Genomic DNA, 20,529 nt, shown 5'->3' on the forward strand with positions numbered 1-20,529 from the left:
TTTTTATTTTCAGGTTTCTTGCTTTTCTTGCTCGAGTGGACTTTTGCTGCACGATCTCCCGCGAAGCAGCTGGCCTACTGCCAGACTGCCACCGTGGGATCTGGAGGCGAGAGTCTTCTTGCGCCTGTACTACTGGCGCGAGGAGGCTCAGGAGGGCTGGGAGGGAACTCCGTTGCCGCGGCAAGTTGTCGAGCAGCGGGCGGAGCTCCGGCGCGATCTCATGGTGGCCTGGAGGGAACGACTGTCGCAACCCAGTGCAGGGCACGCCACCATAGTGGCGGTAAGTCCCCTCTGAGGAGTGGCTCGGGAGGAGTCACGGCGCCCTCACGTACCGCATGACGCAGGTCCTCACTGGACACGGTTGTTTCGAGAGGTACCTGCATCGAATCGGTCGTGAGGAGGCGCCTGGGTGTCACCACTGTGCGGACAGCCCCGAGGACACGGTGGACCATACAGTCCAGGAGTGCCCTGCGTGGGAAGGGCACCGCCGGGTCCTCGTCGAGGCTTTAGGCGGCGGCGACCTCTCGCGTCCGGCCCTGGTTCAGGCCATGGTCCGGGGCGAGAGGGAATGGGATGCCGTCGCCTCCTTCTCGAGCATGACTGTTTTGCACCTCTCATCCCGGCCGCCGCGCTGGAGCAGGTAGACACCACGGGCGCCGGGTGTCGCGAGACGACTCCCGGCCACCGTAGGCGTAGGTCTGTGAGCGGTGAGTTCGGGTGGCTCATCGCTCATGTCTATTTTTAGACAACAGACCCGTGTCGGCGGCGCGCGTTGTTCCACGCGCTCCTCAAAGAGATGTCAGCATCCCCAGCGGGGCCCAGTAGGGCCAAGGCCTGCCAGGGCTGCGGGTTGTTCAAAAGAGATACCGCGGCCCTGGCACATAAAAAGGCCTGCGACTTTTGATGCTTTTTGACGTCGTTAAAAAAAAGTTGACTTTTGCTGTGTTGCCTGCGTTCGCCTGTTTATATTTTGAGGAGGCGGTGGGCCTTCATTATCTGAACATGGTGGTGTTACAAAAGCATTACTTATATCTTGGAGTGCTAAACGTCTTCTACGAATTTTTGCTTTTTCTCTCCATATTTCAAGTTACTGTTATTCAAAAGAGAATTTTTTGTTTTTGTTTCTTTTTATTATTGTTTTTCATGTTTTGTACCTAGCACATAAGACTGCTAAGAAATGAAAAGTCTGATTATAAATAATTCATAATTAAAATAAATAAAGATGATTCTTAAAATTAACCTTGTTATATTTTTTATCTCTTCCCTGTTCATGAAGTATCTTCCCCTGTACACCTTGTCTCTCCCCTGTATTGTGTATTTCCCCTGGTCACTTATAAAACGAGATAAACCCAAAAAATTGACTGGCCCCTTTGTAAACGTTTTCAACGTAGCCGTTTACATTTAAAAATGTATACTTAAGTAAAAATATATAAAAAAAAAACTCGTGCCGCCATTTCATACAACGAATTACCTCTTAACTTAGAATGACCCGTATATATTTTAATGTACAATTAAATCGATATGTAGCATAAAAAGTGGATAGTTATTTTTATATTTAAAATAAACCTGAAGAGGACGTATAAATATCGTGTGTCCCATGGCGCTCTTGGAGATTTCAAATACATCTAACTTCTAAAATATTCGTTTTTAGGTATGTTTAAGTTTTTGAACTTAGTCTCTGTATTTCTAAAAACGTATTTTTAATTTTTATGCCATAAATGTATTGTTATTTTAAGAAATATCATTATTTTAATGTTGTCCTACGAAAATCATTGTTCCGGAAAATCCGGTTTCGTCACGGTGAATTTGATATCGTACTGAAGACAAAATCTACTAATTTGTGTTTTTTCTACCTTCTTGGCAACTTTATGATCGTATTAGGATTCCGCCATTGGCGTTTTAAAGTCAGTTAAGGCGAAAACTGTGACGACAATGTTGGTGTCATCGGCGCGCAAAATTTTTGGTCCGGATAGTGGCAATATTTAAAAGGTTAATAAATTGTTTTTTTAACTCTATAACACTGTATATAACATAAACAACTCATCATTATTAGATTAGTAAGGCTAAAAACAAGGTAGTTTAAATAAATATTAGTTATTTTCAATTTTAAAAGTCTCGTGAGATGAAAACGTCACCTCCTGTGCGTCACGTTACATACTACCGGAACAAAATCGTAACGATCTTGAATTGTAAAGCTTAGTGTACAATTAAATAATTTATGGGAGCGTCCTGTCCGCGCGTGTGGTAGGTATCAAACGAAAAGGCTTACATTTAATCGGTTTTGTTTATATATGTGTGTGTAAAGGTTTATATCTAAAAAATTTGAGAGTTAATACTTTATTCTTTGTAATTGTGTTTTGAAAACGGCAGTGTGGACATTACTCAAATTATTCTTATCCATCACGAAATTTTCATAATAGTCACTGTCCCATATTCTGGATGTTACAAAAATGGTTTTAAAATATATATTTTTCATTTTATAGCGTTTATTTTGGCATCATAGTATTTTGTTAGTATCTAAAATTTCTCACTAGGCTTGATTTTGGAAATTGTAGCGGATATCATTAGTAATAACAACTTTTCTAGTGAGATGTGTCCAAGAAGTGACGAAAGTGAAATTATTTAGCTGATTATTTAATAATCTTATAGAATTATGCTATCGTTTTGTTTGTTTTTAAAAGATTTTAAGTATATCTTTATGCTACCATAAGTTGATTTCGTTTTAATACTTGTTTGTTTTATTTTTAATTAATTATATTTTGTGACGTTCAGGAATACTATGCATCATACGCTGACAGAAAAACTTTAATATTTCTTAAAATCATCTTATAATTTTAATTTAAAATGCAGATTTAGCTAGTTAACAATATATTCTTTAATATTAGAGTAAATATAATAGAATTCACGAAATAAATAAAAAATATTTCCTGTGCGTCACAGGGTATTCTTTTCTGAAAAACACCCAAAAGCAATGTTTCGTATAGCAACGGTGTAAATCGTAACAGTCATGTAAATATTACGGTGTTAAATCGCCAATGGTTAGTGTTAACACAGCAGCAGTTCTTGAGAGACCAATAAGACATCAACAGAATTTGTGTCAATTGTTCTATTCATAATTCTTACTCTGTCGCGTATTTTTAAGATGCCTTCAGCCTTGAGTTTATGTCATACATAAATAATTTATGAACAAAAATAGTGCGGATTTAATTAGATGTAGATAGGCTATCTAAAGTAAAAATTTCGTAATATTTCAACATTAAACTTCGTATCATCGAATGAAAGATAATGTACCTATCATTCAAGATATTATTTTTACATATTGCAGGTCCTTATGTTCGTGTGCATCAGGTTTTATAGAAAGTGTAAGCTCAGACAAATCTTTCACATATTTTTTGTATAATGTCTAGCTTTCCGTCGGTTGTCCTACTTAGTAAAAGTTCACAAAATTATGGAAAGGTCACTAGATCATGATCATAGAAGACTGTAGACGCTAGACAGACAGGCCGATAGTTTGTCACGCAATGAACTTTGTCTCATCTTTTGTTGCTAGTCTGTCCCTGACTTTTTCATGTCATGGTAACAAATGTAAGAATAGTATGGACTTGCCTATCTATGGAGTAGTGAATTTGCGAAACTATGGAGTTTTGAGTTGACTGTATTTCGCGAAACGTTTCCCAAACGTCTGGAATTTGTTATTTTTGTGGTACAAGAAGTCAAAGTCATCATTACAATCAAACCAGCGCGATGACTATGAAAAGGCCAAATGCTATCTAAGATAAGACTCCCGATGATTGATGATTGTAGGTAGAAATGTAGGTACTTATCGGATATGATGATTCATTAAATCAACTGTCAAATTAGGCACTCTAACTGATTGTTGATTGAACAAAAATCTGAGTTGAGTCTACTGTACCAAGTTGACTCCAACTGAAAGTGCTCTTAGAAGTAAATGAGTCCTGTTACGTACTTTTTTAAAATTAATCATGTGTAGTGACTACAATAAGTTTGGTTGACTATAAACATCCGTTTGTATACTGATAAGATAAATTACTGTTTTCGTTACCCACTTAGGTAATTAGAAATTAATAACTTGCCCTGTCAGTAGTTTTGGAGCTTATTTGTCCTTAAATGCGCTATAGAAATACCCACTTGGTTAACTATGTGCTTCAATAGATTTTCAACCTTATCACAATAATGGAAGGTTAATGTTCGATTGGTAAAATTTGGCAGATTCGGGTAGGTTGACCAGCTGGCGTCTACACCAATCACTGTTGTGTTATTATTTATTATATAGGATCAATGATTCATTCAATGTCAGGATCGATAAAAAGTTAGTAAAGTATTTACTGGTCATCTTATATTTTTTGTTGATGTTATTGCTGTTAGAGGACACTATATTTGCGTGTGAAACACATTATTGAAGCATGAATAAAAATCAACCAAACGCAGACCGAATATGACATTCCTTGGAATTTAAATAGCTACTCCAACTATAATAAGCTACTATCAGAAAGTTTTTAGATTTCTAGATACATTCTGTCTGACGCTAGTTCAGGTATTCTAGATATTTACTTACTGGACTACTTCGACGATGTAATCTAGTTAGAATCGCCCAGTTTGCTACATAACCGCAGAGGCTGCTTGTAACTGGATCTTTGCACGAGAGGTTTTGTAAATCGAGAATACTAAAAGCATTAGTTTGAGAGAATATAACTAATCATCCAATTTTCTATTCGATGATATTGCTTTGTTGATGTCCTAACGAGTATCAATTGTCTTTTCACATCCTAATCTGCCTTAATCTGAAAATAAACCAGTTCAATTACCAGGTGAAGTTGATAACCAAATTTTTCTATTTTAATTTAACAATAGCACCTGCAACTATAATTTACTATTGTGCGGAAAATAGTCATAACACAATTAGTTTCGAATTGTGCAATCTTGCCATTCCGATTAAAATCTCACAGAGTGCCCACGTAAGATGAAGTCATTGTAAACTAACCAATTATTTGCTTCCTGTATCAAGTTTCTTTATTTGTAGTGTGATAAGATTCTGCATTGTGGATGCTGTTCAATGAATGCCTAGCGGGCTGTTTCCAACGCTAGTCGTTGTTCTGAGTAATAAACGAATGCCACAGTTGACAGGCGCATCAGTGCGCGGACGCAGCACCTATTATGTCATCGACTGTTAAGTAATAGTCGGAAATTGAATTCAATTCCACGTTATCAAGAAGTTTACTAAGTTCAAAACATATTGTGTGGCATGCAGCAATCGCGGCAATCGGTAATTTTCAATCAATGTGACCCACCAAAAACATTAAATGTAAAAAAATGCCAAGTCTCTCCATGCAGTCTTTCCATCGTAAAAAGTTTGGAGATCTCATAGAAGCCAAGTCCTATTCAAAATATTTTGTAGTTATAAATCAACATTTAATAATTGTATCAATAGTTTTCTTTATATTATAATTATAGTGACTTGGCAATGAGCACAAGAAGAAACAAATAAAACGGCATATTTGGAGGAGTTGAAAGTTACACACACCGCATGCGTAAACATTAATTTTCTTTTGGTTTATCCGTGTCGTCCCAACCGAATTTCGGCAACGGCAGTCAGTCTTAGTGTACTCTCGATTCATTTACTTTCCTAAAGCGATGGCCCGTAAGGTATTCTTAATTATTGTATTGGAGCATGTAGTCGGTAGTGACCATCATGATTCACACATAACAAATAATATAATCTGATCACTGGTCTCGTCAGAATATTTGCACATAATTCCAGGCAGCAAGCAGCTTTTAATTTGTGCTCATTGCCAAGTCACTATAATTATAATATAAAGAAAACTATTGATACAATTATTAAATGTTGATTTATAACTACAAAATATTTTGAATAGGACTTGGCTTCTATGAGATCTCCAAACTTTTTACGATGGAAAGACTGCATGGAGAGACTTGGCATTTTTTTACATTTAATGTTTTTGGTGGGATCTCATTAATTTTTTGTAAGTGTATAAATATGTCGGAGGCGTCATCAGGATGGCACTATCGTCCGACATCAGTTAGGGTAATCAAGCAAAGAGATAACTCAAAGAAACTCAAAACTCAAACAAACTAAAAAAACTCAAACGTTTATTCAAATTAGTCAGAACAAAAGACAACCCCCAAAACGCCCGCCCTTCGCCACTTCCTATGTGTTTTGGCTGGGGAGAAGAAGTGGCGGAACAAACTCCCCAGCAACACATGTCTGTCTGTTAGGTTAGAAGAACCATTACAATAACCTTTACAATATGGATCTACAACGGTACTACAACGCTAGGCAATAACACTAGGTACACTACACGTAACGAAAGGCAGTAACGCGACAACTCCACGAAGACTCGACGAAGCCTCGACCAAGACTCGATCAAGACTGAGCTCTGCGGACGCCACGCTGACCGCCACTACTCTGCCAAGCGCGCCAAAATGTTGTTTCACCGGAAACGCCGCTAGAGGGCGCGCTTGCGTGACGTTTAGTGTCTGTACTATTGACAGTCTCCGACACGGCCATCCTGCGTAGACCACGTCCTCGTGGTCGTTTAATCTGCAACAACACAAACACAGCACAGTATGCACAGTACAGCCTCGGCCACTCCTGACCACAACAGTAACTCTCGATCTTTGTTTTACGCTCTTACTTCTCTCAAGGAAATGAAACAAACTTCAAATGGCCTCAATTAGGTCTTTAACAAACAATCTAGGTGACAACTAGTTCTCAAAAGCTATACCCGGAGCAACCGAGTACTAAACTCTCACAAGCAACAAATCAAACTCTACATTTAATTGGGAAATGATCAATGAAAAGAAAGAAAATAATCGTTTGATCAAATTTAGTATGCAGTACTCTGTTCGTAACTCCACCTCGTCTAACAACTCATTGCCTCAATCCGGCAAAACCAGCGGGACCTCCATCCGGTACCCGAATTCAACACACACAACATATCACATTGCCTCTGTCCGGCAACTATGGGACCTCCATCCGGTACCCAATCTACCTTCTTCCTTTGGCGATCACCTACATCACCATGCTGGACGTTGGCTAGGTAAAACTCAGGCCAATAACCACGAACAGCAGCGATCTGAGCCACTCACATACTACGTTTGCATCTTTAATCTCAATTTAAGGTCTAACATACTCATCAACATTCGGATCAACTTAAAAATTCAAAGTTCGAATTAAAACAATTTTTACTTAGTTATCGTCAGGTTTATCTGATCAATCTAAACATTTTCAATGCAATAGAATGCTTTCACCTTGTGTGATGACATGCGATGTCCTGGCCTGTCGCAACTCATACGGCCTCCACGACAAATCCGGGGGAGGATGACGCTCCAAACAGCAACTGCAGCGCACCTCGCCCGCCGCTTGACTAGTAGACCTCGTCCTGTTCTCCAGGCTCGGTTCACCTTAGATTATATCTGTAAAGCTAGAAATAAAAAGTGCTTAGGCAACCGATAAATATTGACAACATATGGGTCAGCAACAAACCTTCTCGTTATGTAAGATAGTAAGACCTACACACATGTTACAGATTTAAAGAATAGCAATCACTATTCAAATGAAGAAACTAGATACATTAAATGCTAAGCACGAAATCAAAGAAAGATCGAATTGCTAGTCAGACTCAACTTGTAAATGACAAAATCATTACAGCTACGGTTGTCATTCACATCTACGCCTTCTACTTGATAGGCTTCACATAACCGTCGTGTCCCTTAGCCGAGCTCTCAGCCCATCTTGGCCTCCTAGGGACCACAACCACAACCACAGTGACATGACACCAACTGTACCACAGATTCACACAGGTCTCTTCCTGGTCACCCCAATGCCGTCACACAGGCCAACGGGTCTCTTCCAAGTCACCCCGATACCCATCATAGGTACAGCTTAACACAACGAAATTACAGAGTAGGTGAATGTAACACCTTACCAAAATCTATAGTCTGATGCACAATTCAATCAAATGACGCAAAACCGAAATATTCTAATTTGAGGTTTTAATTGATAAACAGAAACCAAGTCATCCCTGTGACCAAACATAAGGTACACACTTCAGCCATCCTTGTGACAAGTGTTCAACGGCAGTCATCTCTGTGACTTCCAACTTAACAGTCAATCAACCCTGTGATTGAAGCGCAACACACAAGCATACACACATTTACGTACTCTCCGATGCACGAGTGAATCAATCACCAATATCCAGACTAAGGGCTGCTTTGTGAAAGTTTCTAAAACTCAAAGCGATTTCGTCCCGACCCGGGAATCGAACCCAAGACCTCGTGTATAGCAGTCACGCTTGCGACCACTAGGCCAACGAGTCAGTCAAACAGTACAATGTACAATGACAAGCCACAATAAAATTGGATTGATCTCACCAGGTTTATCATTCAGGCGTCTCTTAACATCTCTGTGCATAGTGCCTCGTGTATGTTCATGCTGAAATCCGACACGCAGTAGAATCCAGGCGTCGCGCTCGCGGACGCCACAGCGACGAACTAGCAGACTAGACTCCTTTCACTCGAAGCAGGAGAGGCTCACGGGATTATCACATGCAAAAGAAATCGGAAATCGATTAATTTTATCACAACATTTTCATAACAACTATGACAATATTACTATCATGGCATAAATCTAATTTCACTGACTGACGATTTTCCCAACCATGCAATTCATGAAGGTCACGTCAACATTATGTCAGCTCTTTGACACATTCGGATCAAAACAAACCTAACAGCAGCTTCTTAAGGATCCTTGTGACAATGAATGCTCCCTGAAACCAAGCGGTTCATAACCAACACTAATCAGCGAGACAGACTGCCTCTCAAGTTTAAAAATGTCGTAAAACAAATAACGTCAACATAAAGTAAAAATGGATCGGTCTCACCGGGTTTCCATTCAACGTGCGTGACGATGCGCACATCGCTATGGCGCGCAGTACAGTGGCTTTCGCGAACGTGAAGAAGCCACGGAGATGCACGAGCACCAACATTCCGAACTCACGATAACACGACAGGCTCCTGGCAGCTGGGATGCTCCGCAGTAATTTTGTCGCCATATTGCACAATAACCACCGTCATTGTTGAAACATGAAAAAAATACAAATTCGGTTAATTTCTAGCATACCCTCAACAACTAGCTTGACATGTAACAATGGAAAACGATACCATTACCATAACCGTGGTTACCATACTTCTACCTTCGCTGAAATTCTTAATAAATCTTCTACTACAACCTCCATTTGAAATTATCAACGTTCCATTTTTTTTTTAACCAAATGATTCAAAGTCCACTTACGTCGTTAAATACACACTAACAAAATTCACATAGCAAACCTTACTAACAAAAGTCAAAACTAAGCTCAATTCAACAATTTCCGTCAAGACAACCTCTATCCGGAGTCTGATAGTCACCATTTCAAGACAACCTCTATCCGGCGTCTGACATCTACGACTCAAGACATCCTCTATCCGGAGTCTGACATCTGTGACTCAAGACATCCTCTATCCGGAGTCTGATAGTCACCATTTCAAGACAACCTCTATCCGGCGTCTGACATCTGCGACTCAAGACATCCTCTACCCGGAGTCTGATAGTCACCATTTCAAGACAACCTCTATCCGGCGTCTGACATCTACGACTCAAGACATCCTCTACCCGGAGTCTGATAGTCGACTTGCCCTTCAAGACAACCTCTATCCGGCGTCTGACAGGCACACCCAAATAACCATTCCACCGAATAACCACCTAGGATTCTTCCTAGTGCTTACCTAGATCGATTCAATGTGATAGCAGTATCGTAACTGGCGTTGCAATTTTCACCACTACAATCTTTGAACACGTGACACTGTGGACATTCGGATTGCATCCCACTTCTGATGTCGGAGGCGTCATCAGGATGGCACTATCGTCCGACATCAGTTAGGGTAATCAAGCAAAGAGATAACTCAAAGAAACTCAAAACTCAAACAAACTAAAAAAACTCAAACGTTTATTCAAATTAGTCAGAACAAAAGACAACCCCCAAAACGCCCGCCCTTCGCCACTTCCTATGTGTTTTGGCTGGGGAGAAGAAGTGGCGGAACAAACTCCCCAGCAACACATGTCTGTCTGTTAGGTTAGAAGAACCATTACAATAACCTTTACAATATGGATCTACAACGGTACTACAACGCTAGGCAATAACACTAGGTACACTACACGTAACGAAAGGCAGTAACGCGACAACTCCACGAAGACTCGACGAAGCCTCGACCAAGACTCGATCAAGACTGAGCTCTGCGGACGCCACGCTGACCGCCACTACTCTGCCAAGCGCGCCAAAATGTTGTTTCACCGGAAACGCCGCTAGAGGGCGCGCTTGCGTGACGTTTAGTGTCTGTGCTATTGACAGTCTCCGACAAATATATATCTACTAACTTACAAACTATAACTTAACTAAACTAAATAACAAGTTCTCCGAATATCAATTATTACTACAATATTTTTTAGTTTCGAAATGGTTTTTCATGGACAGATGGCGCTATCAAATGAAAATTATCGAATTATTTTGAAGTACTACTTAGACTGCGCTTTGTAACGAAACCATAGCGCGATTCAGCCAGGTACAACGCCATCTATCGAGCGCGCATACAATATTTATCGCAATACAATGGAGTTTTAGCTTTATTAATTTAATGAATTATGAACTTTATGTATTAATTTGTATTAATGATAGTCTATGTATTACATTTATATTATTCTTTTCTATTCTATGTATGTATTCATCCAATTGAATAGGTACTTAAACAACGAACAAAGTTAACAATGCAGTCAAATTCCACACATAATGTTCTTGCCAAACCGCAAATATAAAATTGTTTTCTATGGCATATTAATTTTTAATGTTTTTATAATTTTTCCTTTATATGTGGCTAATGACCTATCTTGGTGCAAAATTTGAAGTTTCTAAGTCTGCTAGAAGTACCTTAGATTTTTGATGATCTGTCAGTGAATCAGTGAGTCAGTGAGTGACAAAATGGTGTAACTTTGATCGACCGTAACTCCTAAACTATTAATTCAATTGGCATGTAATTTCGAACTTAAGCTTGTTCTTATGCCTACTATTATTCACCGAAAACCTAAACTCCTAGCTTTGTCCACGTCGAAGATATAGGGGGGGCGAAACAGCCGCGAATCGCTTCGAGAAAAGATGGTACGGCCGTGCCCGTTTTGCTCGAGACTTGGCTGGGGCACTGCCGTGCCCCCAGATTGTCTTTGCAGCTTTATGATTTTGTTATTCGATCGTCCCCAAAATTTCCATGACAAATGATATCGCACTTTGTCCTTTGAAGATGACCTACTCTCGTTTCACCCACACCGTTTTGCCTAGGAGTAACGCCCTTACATTGTCCCTAAGTGTCATTGCTTTCATAAAATGTCGAGTGTTATTGTCAATTGAGACTTTGACGTCACGTGGCACCCTGTAGTCTCTTGTTCCTTATAGTCTCTTGCTATGATTCCAATGTTATTTTCCTTCTCTGATGCTTGCGATCTTCAAGAGCTCTAATTGATAAGTTATTAGGATCTAATTGCCGGAAGAATTAATCTTCAATGCAGATTGTCGGCCGTTGCCCACTGTTGGCGAGGTTTGCTCAAGGTTTTTTGTTCCCATCCGAACCGTCATGTGATCTCTCAGTCGGTTATTTCATTGCTTTCCATGTTTTATTAAGATAAGACGTGCATGTCAGTTGTGTTTTGTAAATAACTGGAAATGAGGCCGATGTTTCACGGTTGTCAAAATGTTGGCCCTGTAATGAGCGGTTCCGATGGACGTCAATGCCGTTTCGGATGACGTATGCAGAAATAATGTTCGTAAATGGAAAATTTTGTGGTAATATGGAGAGGAATGCCGAGATATTTATATTTTGTCTCTCTTATTGTAATCTATAGAGAACTCAAACAACAGTGTACTTAAACTGATACAATATTCTATTTAGCTATCACATACCAATGGCGTGATCTCATTCATCTCGTATTGATAGTGAAATCGCTCTAATCTAAGTTTCGAAAGTACCTAGGTCACTATGTCGGAATATACACGATTTTGGTGACTAGACATGTTTTTTCTAACTTCTTCAGTACGATAGACGTATAAAAACTTTCATTGTGTGAATAAAGCATTGCTGGGTAACGTTCACTTAACCGTGGCGGGAGAAATATCTACTTAAAATAAACTTTGAAAGAACGGGTGTACTGAATGCACTAAAGCAAGGTTTTAATTTTGTCGAAACTTTAGCCAGGCTGTTTGGTTTTTATTGTGCTCTAAATAAACACGTCTCCTTTGTAATAAAATTCTCGTAGTATATGAAAATCTTTATTTTACGTATGGTATGGAAGCATGGCTTATGAAAATTGTATTATTTTAAGGCGTTTAATATTCATCTCACGTACTTTTATTACATGTTTGTTTTATTAAGTAAGTTCGTGTCTGGCTGTAGGCTTCGGTAATACAAAGATTGATATTTCATATTTCGGACGCAAACTAATGGTATACATATAATATTACAGTAAGTGTATTTTCCAAAAAATCTGTATCTCCGGATAGTTTTTATCTATGTGTAAATGAATAAATAGTGCCCACTTAAAATTGTCTACACACCAAACTATCAAAACCCATTCACCCGAGAAACTTGAAAGCGTAACAGACAGACAAATATCTAGAAAGACACACAGACAGACGGCTAGTCTACTGATCCAAATAGATAATCCTATTCCTGACTGACTGAAGACGAATCTAGAATCAGAGATATCTAACCTACATGTGTACATTCGATTCAGTTACAGCATGACTATGAGTCACAACACTAGTCTGCATTGATTATAAAAAGTAATTTTGGAACGAACGTCTAATAATTAAGTACTGTTAATGCCAATGTCGAGGTTAATTGGTTCTAAGAATGCTTAAATAGGTACTGCTTTGAGGCCGTAGTTCAGTGTACATTTGTGGACTGTATGTTTTGCAATTAGTGAAATAATTTTTGGAACTGATTAAACTAAACCATACATACATCTGACTTGAGACCCCTTCGTTTTGGGGAGTCGTTGAAAATACTTTCTTGAGAAAGATGTAACTATGTACAACAGTATATTGAGCTCGCAAATCGAGTCGTAATAAATGAATGGCTTTTATAAATTTTGTTAGACCTTTTAGTAAATGTCTTTACCTCATCGTTACCTACCTCTTTTGCGTTAAAGGGAATCCCGGCAGTTTTCCTCATCGGGTTTCAACGCCAAACCATTACGATTTAGAACAAGTTCTACACAGAATTGCTATATAAACGATATCTATGCTACCGCTAACATAAAAACAAAATCTAAAATAATGGTTTCGGCAATAATAAGCTATCCAAGATGCAAAGTTGATTTCCAATCCACAAAAATGTATGCGTAAACAATCCGCAACAATCTGCAAGTGATTGCGTTTCCATTGCATTGCACTGTTGCATCAGTTGCATCCACTTGCTAACCCTAACTACTGAACCACGTCATAAATTGGTAAATTGCAATGAATTTAATAGACACAAATCACAATAGAGCTGTCTGCAGTGAGGCTGGCAGATTCAAGGTGTCGTTGTTAACTGCATACCGGAAAATTGTTCTAGCACTCATCTGGTCGGAGTACTAGCAACTTTCCGGCAATTGTTCGAAATATTGCCTCACATTTCAGTTCAGCAGGATAGTTGGCTAACATATTTTGTCAACATTGGACTTAGGCACAAATGCTTCTAAGCAATTTCGCTTACGGAGACATTCATAGATTTCATTGCGAGAAATGGAAAGACATAAGAAGTTTCGAATGAATACTTATAGCGTGTGTATGTTGTACCGAATACCATTCGAAGTTAAGTGAAACCAGTTGCAGTTACGCTCTGTTTTTACAGCGCCATACCCATGACCTATTTTGTTTAACCAGTTGAACAAGAGCGCGTCAAAAGTTGTTGCGATAAGCCGTTACATTCGCATCTTCAAATTTTACATTTACAAAATGATTCCACTATTGTGTTAACAGATCCTCTCAATGCCAGTCAATTATGGACAGGTTGCCATATTTGCAAAGATTTCGCACAACAAAAAACTCGTTCGCTGGCAGATGACGGTCTCAACAAGCCGTCTCGGTCTGCGCATTGCGAAACCAATGTGTTTACATCTCCAATGAGTCATTGCTCCGTATCGCGGATTCTGATGTCGATGATATATTGCTCTAATTAGTACCCTCTAATTAAATCAGTTTCTTGGTCAATTTCATCTACAGTATTTAGTTTGTTAGTGCAGTTCGAATATGTATGTGCTTTTCACAATTTGCCGATGCTGGCACGCTTGGCCCCCGTCCAATCGTCTTGACCTAGTACGGAACCCTCGTCGAATGATTCTCGATAACTGATAATACATTGTGTTTCAGATTTATAATCGATACTTTCGATCACGGGATCTTTTATTTTATTTATTTACGTTCTAACATGGCATTTTCAGCTGCCAATATTTCATTTAGAAGTGTCTCGTATACACGTGTTGTGTCGTACCTTTTACTGGGAAAATACCGTTTCCTATTATTGGTATTCTCTATTATTGTTTAATTTATATTTCCATTATTATATTCAGTATTGTCCGTGTGACTGCGTCATTTTTTATAAACTACAGTAAAATGCAATCAAATAAACGTGACAAAGAATTTCCACTATGATTATCATGTTCGTATCAGAAATGTGATCATGTTATCACATTCATTTTTATCGTTTCTGAATCCTTTTACAAATACGAATGCATACAATCTGATAAGACAACTTTTTATTGCATTATATTTTAATTAATTTATCTTCTCAATTAATGAGTAAGTAAATTACGAGTGTTGCGTCAGAGAGACTTGAAATTAATATACAACTTTGTTTATTTGCACAGGTTTTTGTTTATAAGGTATATTTGCATTCTGTTAACATTAAAACTTTGGCTGTTTTTGTAGACCTTTATTACAACGCACTAAGGTTGAGATTGCAAAAACATTGGGTTACATAAAGTGTTCTGATGAAAGTGAAGGAGGCGACAAACTTAGCTCGGTGTGACGTCTGTCACCTTGATCTCATGCCATTCACTTTAATCCTGGGGTTTATTTAACAAGATTCTAGAGATTTTTCTTCACTTAGAATTGAAATGGACTGAACCGCTAATTGATATAATGTGATTAGATAACTTACATCTTCGGTTTACGCAATCGAGTCACGCTATGCAGTAAAAAAGTTAATTGATGTAATTATGTGCCTGTACCATAATATTATCATCTTAAGTGCGTGGAAATTGCAATAAATTATCCATATTCTTCTTGGCTGTTGGTAACTTAGTTATTACTAGGAGATGAGAACCATATACAGATTTGTGTTTGAGTTATTTCTATTAAATGAAACATTTGATTTGGTCTTTGCTAACTTCCATTTCCTAATTCTTTGTTCATTTAAAAAATATGTAAATAATTTTTTGTTCCTTCCAAAATAAAATAAAATCCATTCCCAAAATGACGACATGCTTAAAATCCATTAGAAAAATTCTACCTGGCCAATAATTTTTTGGCGATGTCGCATTGGAGGTCATTCTACGAAGATTTAAAGGCTCGTTTACATTAAACCAGTGACTGGGGCGAGTAACTAGAAAAATTGCTTTCTGAAAACCATTTTCATATACCTATTTAAAATATCAACGAAGCATGTTCTATTGTCGTGAATGAGGTAAATGAAGTTTCCTATTCATTTTTCTGTTTGCGCTTCAAACAATAAAATAAGTATAGTTGATACAGTTATTATACCTAACAAACCGGTAGTCGTTATTACGTACGTGGAATGTTTGTCATAATAATTTAATTTCATAATATTCTCAAGGAAAAACATGTTTTATGTCCTAGCTCATAGTCAAGATGAATAAGTTTACGTAATGAATGACCTTTGGAATTTTCTTAAGAAAAACAAAATTACTTAACCCACCTATTAAGAAATGTGATACGGAAAATGAAAAAATATAAAATGAAAACTACTAAGGGTGGGTTGCACCATTTAACGATAACCAAACAATAACCAGCCGTGAAATTGCACCAGGGACAAATAGCCGATTTGACAACTTTGTATGGATTTGACAACTTTGTAGCAAGTGAGCTAAAACGTGCGTAAGTTTTCGATTCAAATTGCTCCTGCCTCAGACGTCCTACCTTTGTCCTATCAGGGTTCATTCTCAGGTTGGGTCTTAAGTTTTTATTAACGACTGGTAGATATATAATATTTTTGTGTTCATTTGCATCTCATTAACAAATCGCATTTGGTCCTAAATTGTTTGTTGTTATTATTAACGTACGTCATATACATTAGTCTTTGAGCCCATTAGCCTCGGGCGAGAGCACAACAGATTTGAAAAATAATCTAAAAATCACGGATTAAATATGACTTCCTGCAAATTGGATCTCCTGTCCTAACTAATTTGTCTATCGCCAACGTCAAAGTGACATTAATAGCATTTTATAAATAAGAGTGACTCAAAATTTTTGTGACGTTTGAGTACCAGTCTTCGAGTACTCTTGGTCATTTATAACTTTTTGTCTAGCTTTATTTTCGATTTATTTAGGTAGATGTATTGTATGTTTATTTTAAAAACATGACTCGTTTAGTTTTATACAATGACCGGGAAACAGGTCTCCTAAGACTGTAATTTATCTATCAACCCAATCATTTATTACATCACATTGTTGTCACTACACTATAGTCAGTTATTACCTGTTTACATGAAAAGCGGTTTAATAACTTATGTTTGCCATGGATTATGTGCCGTCTATTGTTCGTCCCCTAACATAATAGAGATTAGGTACATTGAACAAAATTAACAAAGGTGAACTTCCCTGATCATTTTAACGAACAGGATTTGTCTAGTGTCAATAACCTAACAGAATTAATTTGAGCCAAATAATGGAAATTATGTGAAAAGCTAGCTATGATTGAGTACCTCTCAAACACTAGTACGGGGAAGTCCTTAGTAGACCGTACAGTCATAAGTATTTTGTTGAATGCATTTTAGCCCGATCTTAAAATAAATGCTTACACGTTGTTTCGTTGTCTGATAGATAATAATAGACTACTGATAAAGCATTATGTTTGTGTCGGTTACAATGCCCCGTGAGGTGAGCTATCTGTCTGTTTACTTACCGTCAAACAACATTAATAAATGATCTTCTCAACCCACCTCAACACTGATTTTGTGGCCTTTTTACTGTTTGACCAACGCTTTATGAAATTACCGTTAAATAGTTGTACCAAAAAGTTGCCAATCGACTAGTTTACTGCACACGTGTCGGCATTTCTTTGGTAATAGAAATATACCCATTTACCTCACGTATTAAGGGAAAGTAGCCTCTATGGTCATTGATTGATTATTGTGGTTTAAAAATACTTGACACGCATTCCCATACATTTGAAATGTAAACGGAAGGATTTCTGTCTGACCTCTGCCCTTATGGTCGATCAAAACTTCTGACACTAAGACGCTTTGCTCTCTAGCGCCTCTATGTCTCATCACATCTGCATCATCATCATCTGCCCACGTTGTTCTTGCCGTTTATGGCATGTTTTGCTACGTGTCCCAAAATATTCTTATTGCTTATTGATTCTGTTGAGGCAGTTACCGAAAGTATAGGACCCGTACAGCGGTGGGTGCAGTGTGATAGAGAGTCAGACTCTTACTGACTAAAACCCACCTTGTTCTTTCTGCAACCCCTTATGCACCAGAGCGGTGGTAACTTTCGAACAATTGCAGTCGTATTGGATAGACCTGACTGTAATCTAAAATGACAAGAAAAGTATCCTTTTTAAATGTTGCCACATACTAAATGTTCCTAATATTATATTTCCTGTTCCAGAGGGACGACCGGTCGCTTCTGGCGCAGTTCTTCTTCGCCGACGACGCTCTCAATATGGTCGCGGCTGAGTTGGACTCGTTTGACGGCCGGAAAGACCCGGAGAGGTGTTCCACGCTCGTCAACCAGCTAAGACATGCACAGGTTTGTAATTCCTTCAAATGCAGTAAAGTTTTTTCAAAGGCTTTTCTGAGGATCTGCAAAATATCTACTTTATTTTGCAGATCCTCAGAAAAGCCTTTGTCCAGCCCACGAAATGTTTAACGTCAGAGGGAAAATTAATCTACAATAATTCTTCTGTTAGCACATATATCTGTTGGACAGTATTGAGCGTTTATCATCAGCTTGACTAGTTAATGTTTGGCTGAACAAAATTAAGTCTTACAAGTGTCTCTCAAGTGTTGTAAGTACATCCATCCAGAGCTGGAACTACTTCAAGTTGGTAGGTGTTAAGACGAATAATCGTATATTAAGATTTTGGAAAAGGTTTAAGGATCTACATTTAAAATGTGAATCTTAATTCGTCGTCACCTGGATGCGCCCGCGCACGGTCGAATATAGGTCTCCCCACCTATTACCGCGACAATGTCTGCGAAGACGTTAAAATGTGTGAATTGCAATATTGTGATTTGTGAACTTTTGTCTTTCATCCAAAATAAAATAGACGTGATGGACAATGAGAGCCTTATAAGGATTTGTGATACCGCCTTCACGGTGGAAGAAGTGGACAGTGCTAAGGAGTTGCTGTTTAGTTCAATTAAAACGGACAAGAAGAAAGTGAATAGACGCAAAGAAGGGAAAAAAGTGAGAGACCTGGAGGATATTATATGTATCTTTAAAGTGACAGAGCCAGATCTTATACCAATCTTCGTTGCCCGTGACTTGCAAAAATTACCGCCAGTTACATTTGATCATGTGGATGTGACCAAATTATTAAAAGATTTGTTGATAATGCGTGGAGAAATCAATGAAATAAAAAGTAATTATGCAACAGTCGCTCAACTAGACGAATTGAAGCTAGAATTGGAATCAAATATGCCAAGGTCATCATTACTGTCGCGCAATATTAATGCGAAGAAAAGAGGAGGGTATTTGCTTGACAGTGGGCCGGTAGGATTATCACCGGCGGCGCCTGTGTACGGCGACGGTAACTCGATCATGACGTGTGCGAGTCCAGAGCGCGAGCGCACTGTGTCACCAAAGTATCGTTCTCTCGCTTGCACGCACACTGAGGCGATCACAACGGGTGCGCCTGCACCGATTAACTCGACACTATTGGAAAACAAAATGTTGTCCGAGTCAGCTGTTTGTCCTGCAGAAAACTGTCAATTAAAAATGTCTACTATGGCGGAGGTCGCAAGGAATGGTGAATGGAAAACGCCTAAAAACCCAACAAATGAGTGGACCTTAGTGCAAAAGAGGCGGTCTAAAAACCGTTTTACGAGTAAAACGGGCAAAGCGACCACAGATGTGGCGGAGAAATTTAAAGCAGCGGATGTCAAAATTCCTTTGTTTATATCGAACGTAAACAAGGACGTAGCGATAGATGACATATGCAAATATATTAAAAATAAAACAACGGAGACCGTCTCGCTTGAGAAAATAACAATGAAAAGGGAAAAACCATACAATGCCTTTAAACTGATTGTTAACAAAAACAAACTGGATGTGTTCCTAGATGACCAGATATGGCCAGACGGCGTGACTTTTAGGCGTTTTATTCATTTCAAGAATAGAAGGGAAGACAAAAATGATTCAATTTTTGGAAGTGAGGCAATTACAAAATCAAATAATGGATAGTAGTTCAAAAATGAACATAATAACATTCAATTGCAAAAATATCAAAAGGTCGGTGAACTGTGTACGTTCACTGTGCAAAACAGCTGATGTTGTTTTGCTGCAAGAAACATGGCTATACCCACATGATTTAACCTTTCTTGATAGTGTACATCAGGAATTCAATTACACGGGAAAGTCATCAGTGGACACGTCAGCTGGCATGTGTAAAGGGAGGCCCTACGGAGGGCTTGCCATACTATGGCGTAAAACTGCATTTAGCTACGTGAGTGAGGTACAATGTGTCAGTGACCGTATATGTGCAGTGAATATAGTAGTGAACAACAGATGTTTTTTGGTTATAAACATGTATATGCCGACGGATTGTCGTGAAAATCTACCACTTTTTACGGAGTGCCTTAGCGAGATGTATTCTATTATTCAAAGTAATAATGCTGAAGCAGTGTATGTGTTGGGAGACTTCAACGCGCACCCGGGTGAGTCATTTTGTAATGAACTTATTAGCTTTTGTAGTGAGCAAGAATTAATATGCGCGGACTTAGATTACTTAGACATATTATCGCAAACATACACGTTCATTAGTGACTCACACGGGTGTAAGCGCTGGCTCGACCACTGTCTTGTCACACAAGCGGCGGGAAAAACAATTGTAAACATTGAGGTTATTTATAATACGTTTTGGTCAGATCACTTTCCCTTAAAAATAGAATGCGATGTAAATATTATTAGATTAAAAACTTGTGTAATTGAATCATCACTTAATGGTGTACGATGGGGT

General features: G+C 38.6%; 1 protein-coding gene across 1 annotated transcript in view; it reads left to right on the forward strand.

The window, feature by feature from the left end:
- Positions 1-20,529, forward strand: part of LOC124642041 (lateral signaling target protein 2 homolog) — a 60,429-nt gene that overhangs the window by 5,950 nt on the left and 33,950 nt on the right. Inside the window, exon 2 of the mRNA XM_047180338.1 lies at positions 17,958-18,098. Coding sequence (XP_047036294.1) covers positions 17,958-18,098 — 141 coding nt within the window. The remainder of the gene's footprint in view (positions 1-17,957; positions 18,099-20,529) is intronic.

Source organism: Helicoverpa zea, chromosome 23 (assembly GCF_022581195.2).
Source record: "Helicoverpa zea isolate HzStark_Cry1AcR chromosome 23, ilHelZeax1.1, whole genome shotgun sequence".
Taxonomy (NCBI): Eukaryota; Metazoa; Arthropoda; class Insecta; order Lepidoptera; family Noctuidae; genus Helicoverpa; species Helicoverpa zea.